At 39.9% G+C, this 6,000-nt stretch overlaps 1 protein-coding gene across 1 annotated transcript in view; it reads left to right on the top strand.

Moving 5' to 3' along the window:
* Positions 1-3,222, top strand: part of LOC144064796 (exostosin-1) — a 37,161-nt gene extending 33,939 nt beyond the window's left edge. Inside the window, exons 10-12 of the mRNA XM_077587603.1 lie at positions 1,427-1,587; positions 1,672-1,843; positions 2,948-3,222. Of these exons, the coding sequence (XP_077443729.1) occupies positions 1,427-1,587; positions 1,672-1,843; positions 2,948-3,133 (519 nt within the window). The 3' untranslated portion in view covers positions 3,134-3,222. The remainder of the gene's footprint in view (positions 1-1,426; positions 1,588-1,671; positions 1,844-2,947) is intronic.
* Positions 3,223-6,000: the final 2,778 nt, after the last annotated feature.

Raw genomic sequence — 6,000 nt, forward strand, 5'->3', positions numbered from 1 at the left:
AAGGACGCCGAGGAGAGGAAATCTCGTTAAGCCCTCGCACTAATTGGCCTTTTAAGGCGATGCGAGGGGATTTGGGCGGAAAGGAGATGAAATGCGTCCACGGGAGAGGAATCACGCGCCACTGGCTCGCTTTAGAATCAGGGTAATAAGAGCGGGATTTTCGGAAAATGCTCATTTCTCCTCGTGACTTGAGGACCGAGCAGGACATTCAACTTATAAGTCGTGACGTAACTCCTTTTTATGGCCGTCTCTCGTTGGCGATGGCGGCGTATAACAGTTTATTATTAGTTGGAGATGTTTTCAAAACAATCGCAAAATTGTGCTAAATTTTCTAGCATCAACTTCAAGGTCATGCTAGTGTTGTACCCTGTATTTATTCTTGAAACACAGGGAGAAATAATCACAATAGTGATTCATTGTTGCTTCCTCAATGCAGCTTTACTGATATGAGGAAAATCTCCCTTGGTTCAAGCTATGTGCATCAAGGCATCAATAATCGAATACCGCTATACATCCAATCCAAACGAGTGCTATCGGAATCAAGGCATCAATAATCGAATACCGATATACATCCCCAACATGCGATCGTTAATAAATTAAACACTTTAGCATGTCACACTAGCTGTATATTTCAAACAACAATCTGTACATTAGCTAGCCATGCGCGCAAAATGTGGCGTAACCTCCACAGAATCGTGTTTGCAGAATGTTTTGGAATGATTTAAAACAGCCAAAATGTGACCAGATGAGAAATCAAACCGAGCGACAATTAATATTCATGCATAGACTTATATGTATGAAGTTTGTTCACTGCTATGCTAGCAAATTGTATAATGTAAACTGATCGCTCTCAGCTCTCCCAGTCAGAAAGGATTTGATGTCTATCGTCGTTAATGGCTCCCATCCAGTCACCAATCTGTATTTTTTTCCTTTTTTTGTAGTTAAATGAGCAGCGTTGGCAGTTCTCCGAAGCACACCCTCCCGCACACTCGCCAAGCGGCATTATTAGAAGCGACGGCGACGTGATTAAAACCGCAGCACCTTATCCATTATTTGCCGTCTAAATCACCGGCAACCTTTTCTCTTCGCTCCCTCGGCTGTGCGACATTCAATTTCCCTTCCTGCTTTTAAAAGGAGGAAATTTAGATGCCAAAGAAAAAGGGCCTTTATTTTTTTTAGCGCGACAGGTACGCCAAAAGTAGGCCACATCCACTCCCCAAAAGTGAAGGAAAGCACCATTAGCCGCTCGACCTAGCGGGTAAGCGGCTAAATGACGCTCATTAACTAGCACGCCGCTACTGAATGGGGCCAAAAGCGTCCAATGAGTGAAGAGCCGGCCGGCGTACCGACGCACGGTGCAAAAGTATCGTCCCGGTCGGCGTTTTGTACGCTAATTAGCTCGCCAAATGTCACGTTGGGCCCGCAGGTGGATTTCGCCTTCATCGTTTGGCAAAGCTTCCCGGAGCGGATCGTGGGCTACCCCGCCCGGAGCCACTACTGGGACGGATCGCGCTCCCGTTGGGGCTACACGTCCAAATGGACCAACGACTACTCCATGGTGCTCACCGGCGCCGCCTTCTATCACAGGTACCGAGATTTTGAACGTGGATTCCGGTCCGTACGGGTAGCCGACTCGCTAACGATTTGCGCCGGCGCCGGCGCCCCCTTCAGGTACTACCACTACCTGTTTAGCGGCTACGTCCCCGGCGACTTGCTGAGCATGGTGGACCGCACGGCTAATTGCGAGGACATCCTGATGAACTTCCTGGTTTCCGCCGTCACCAAGCGGGCGCCCGTCAAAGTCACGCAGAAGAAGCAGTACAAGGAGACCATGATGAACCAAGTGAGAATAAAATTAAATAATAATAATAATAATGTTCCCGGAAAGACGCTTTGATTTGAGGCAGCCATTTTCAAAAACATCCAATTGACTTTTTCATATTACCAAGGGTTGTTGAATACATCTTTTTTTTGTATTATTACAAGCCCGAGGGATGCGTGAAAATAATAAAAGGGGAAATCAACTCAACTATTTGATTGGAGCTGCCTAGAAATGGCTGCGTTCATTTTTCCGTGAGCAAATGATCAAACATACTTTCCCCACAACGGTTGCTTTTAAATACCGAGCATTCCGTGCAACATACGAGCGACGTTATTCCCCCAGCTACCATAAAATGTCTCCGGCTACGACCATCTGGGGAATTACGACAACTTTTTTTACGACCTGTTGGGGAGTGAGAATAGGGATGATGTCACGATGATGTCATCCACCTTATCTCGCATTTCAATCCATATTTTAACCATAACAGCAGCGCTATTTGTGCTGTATGCTTTTTAAATACAAGCAGTACCGGAACTAAAGTGCAACTATAAAGAAGAGAACCTGAAATTTTAATAAATGGATTAAAAGAACTGGATTAAAAGCCCTGAATATTACGTTTTTATAGATCTAAAACAATGTTTATTTTAGCTTTTTTATATATTTTTTGATTTTACAAAATGATTTTAAACTAAAAACAGAAAAAATGGATTAAAAAATGACCATTATTGATTTAATAGGGTGAAATTTAATATACATCTATACTCTTTACAAATGGATCAAAAGCCCTGAATATTCAGTTTTTATAGATCTAAAACAATGTTTATTTTAGCTTTATATATATATATATATATATTTTTTTTAGATTTTACAAAATGATTTTTGAACTAAAAACGCAGAAAACATGGATTAAAAAATTGCAATTATTGATTTAAAAGGGGGAAAATCAGGAAATTTAATCTACATCTATACTCTTCATTTTAATTTGATCCTAAAACAGAAAGTCGGCACTCATCATTTACTTTCCCGGGCCGCACAAAATGATGCGACGGGCCAGATTTGGCCCCCGGGCCGCCACTTTGACACCTGTTTGTTAAACCGAAGTTTTTTATTTTTTAATTCCCAAAGGGCTCCAAGACGTCCCGCTGGGCCCACCCGGACCACTTTGCCGAGCGGCAGACGTGCGTGAACGCCTTTGCGCGCTGGCTGGGCTTCATGCCGCTGGTGCACTCGCAGATGCGGCTGGACCCGCTGCTCTTCCGGGACCAGGTTTCCGTCCTGCGCAAGAAATACCGCGACATCGAGAGACTCTGACGGGACAAAAAAAAAGCAAAAAGGTACCAAAAGATCCGGACTCCAAATGTACCAAGTCCATCCAATAAACGTGTGCTGTCAAAGTGTCACCGGCGACGTTTATTGACATTTATTTCACGTGATTTAGCGCACAAAATGGCCTGACGTGCTTTGAATTTGACACTTTCGACTTAATGTAGTCTTTCTCTCAACGAATGGAAAAAAAAAACAACTTTAAGAACAACCTTGACCGATGGAACAAAGAATCTAAAGTGTGGAAAAAAAATGTTTTAAAAGTCGGGACAATGCCGCGGCTCATTATCATATAGATTTATTTTTGTTCGATGGAATGCTGGCGGGAAAATATTCACACTGGCGCTCGTAACTCATCCGTCGACAACCTTTAAACATCCAGTTAAATGTCTGTTTTTGTATTTTTAAAAATGGACGCTAATAGACGTCGAAATCGGCCCATTGAAGGTCTTAAACGGGTGTTTTTGTAGCAAAGTGATGACATAACACTCATAAAAACAAGTGTAAGATGGCGTCCATAAAAGAAGAAGGAAACAAGCAGCTGCTGTTTAAAGCAGTTTATGTGCTCATTTCATATTTAGCTGTTTTTTTTGTTTTTTTTAGTAGCGAAGGTCGTCATTTGTGGCTCTCGAGAGTGCGACGCCGTAAAGTGCATCAACGCCATCCCAGCAGAATTCCCATAGGATGAAATTCCTAAACAAGAGGTACCAGTTGGATTTGTTTTTTGACTCAAAGGATCTTAAATTATGTTTCCCAAATCAAATAATTGCCCAAAAATTGGAATGTGTTATGATATTGCCCAAAAAAAGGTCAATCCTCACCTCAAAATTCATTTTTTTTTCTCATTTAATGCAATTTTTGTAATAAATTAATTTTACAACACCACCATTTTCCTAATACTTTTCATTTATTGGACTTTTTAAACCTTAGCACAATTTATAAGAAACAAAAACAGTCATTTTGTGACGCCCGACGTTCCTCCAGTTAACATTTTCATCGTTAACGTGTTCATTTTCCCGTCTTTTTACGTACTTTTGATGTTTTTCCTACTTGGGTGATCCTGCCCAGAAGGAAAAAAGCAAAAGGAAAATGGCGTGAACGTTGCATTTCACAGCTGCCGCACCATTACAGTCTAATAGAATGGTGTCGTCCCTCTCTTGCTCGCTTGTCATAACCCGCATAATGCAAACAAATGGCCTGCCCGCCGTCCACAACACACACGCACGCGCGGACACACACAAGTGCGCACAAAAAGAAATAGTTTGTAATCCAAATTGTACGCGCCTCCATTCGTTTTCATTTAAAAAGGTGATTAAATCGGCCCGTTGCGTCTCATTGATCTTCGACGCCGTAAATGAGCAATATCGTCCAATAACAAATTGCAACTATCATTTATTTTTTTTTGTAGCTTTCAAATACCAATGTGTTAACGGGAAATTTTTCATGCTACATTTTTAAAGCTAAGGGCGAGTCTATAACAATAAAAAGTAGTTTCATTTCAAGTAATGCGAATTATTTGTCACTCTTTGCACAAAAAGAAAAAAAACACTAAAAAATTTATTTTGTTTTCCATTAGCTTCATGCTAAAGTACAAAGGAATACGTCATTCAAGCGTTGACGAATATTAGCATCCATTTACCGTATATATTAACAAAAAAATAGGAATACACACAAACTTGACCACATTTTTGTCATAGGTAATATAGTTGTCATATGCTTTAATTTAATCTAAATGTCCAAAACAAGTTACATAAAAAAATGTAGTATAACAATGCAGGTGGCTCTTTGTGAATTGCTGCCGTCTAGTGGTCATGGTGTGCATACACCTTTTTATAAATGAACTCCAATGTTGAGGAAATTCTTTATTCGTCCTTAAAAAAATCAATTATTGCCCATATTTATTGATTATATTATATTAGCACTATTTTTTTTATTTAAATTTGTCTAGGAATTATCAATATTCATGAAAAAATATATATTTTTGCGGCAGGCAATATTGTGCGATTAAACACGATTAATGATTCAATTGATTAGATATTATTTTTCAACTCGTCGCACCTTGAAAACTGGAAATTGAAAGCTAAAAAGAAAGATTTATGTTGTAAAAAAATGGATGGCTCTTCGTTTTCCTCACATTAGACGACCACTGTTTTTTAAGCGCGCATCGGAAATTGGCGGAGGAAATTGTGGTGGGCGCAAGCCAGCCAGCTCGTGCTGCTCAATCAGGAAATGAGATGTGGAGGAAGTTCACTTGGCAAAAAAGAAAAACAAATCAACACCAGTGCACGCGCCTTTTTTATTGCTGTGAATCAAATGATCAGCGCATTTTATAATTGCCTTTTTCGCCCTTGTTGACCGAAATTAACATCTTAAAAAGCCCTGGAAAAAAAGAAATAATACAAATGGAACTAAATATAGAAAAATCTTTATTTCTTTTTAAGGGTTTTTTAAAAAATACATATATATTTTCACACATTTTTCATGGCAGCGCATTGGTCAAGTGGTTAGCACGTCTGCCTCGCAGTTATAAGATCGAGGGTTCAATCCCCGGTAATTTTTTTTCTGGGCACTCTGGCTTCTTCCACATTCATAAAAATGCTAGGCTAATTGACCGGTAAATTCTCCCCAAGTCTGCGTGATTGTTTGTCCCCTCATGAGATCAGCTCCGACACCCCCCCACCCTGACCCTTGCGCGCTTAAGCGATATGCAAACTGAATGAATACTTTTTAAAAATTCCAAATGTATTCCAAAATAAATAATACAAATGAACTAACTAAACATATAGAAAAAAAAAACTTAATTTTTCTTTTGAATAATTTTTAACCACATTTTAACCACTCAATTTTGGGCAATT

Source organism: Stigmatopora argus, chromosome 19 (assembly GCF_051989625.1).
Source record: "Stigmatopora argus isolate UIUO_Sarg chromosome 19, RoL_Sarg_1.0, whole genome shotgun sequence".
NCBI classification, from domain to species: domain Eukaryota; kingdom Metazoa; phylum Chordata; class Actinopteri; order Syngnathiformes; family Syngnathidae; genus Stigmatopora; species Stigmatopora argus.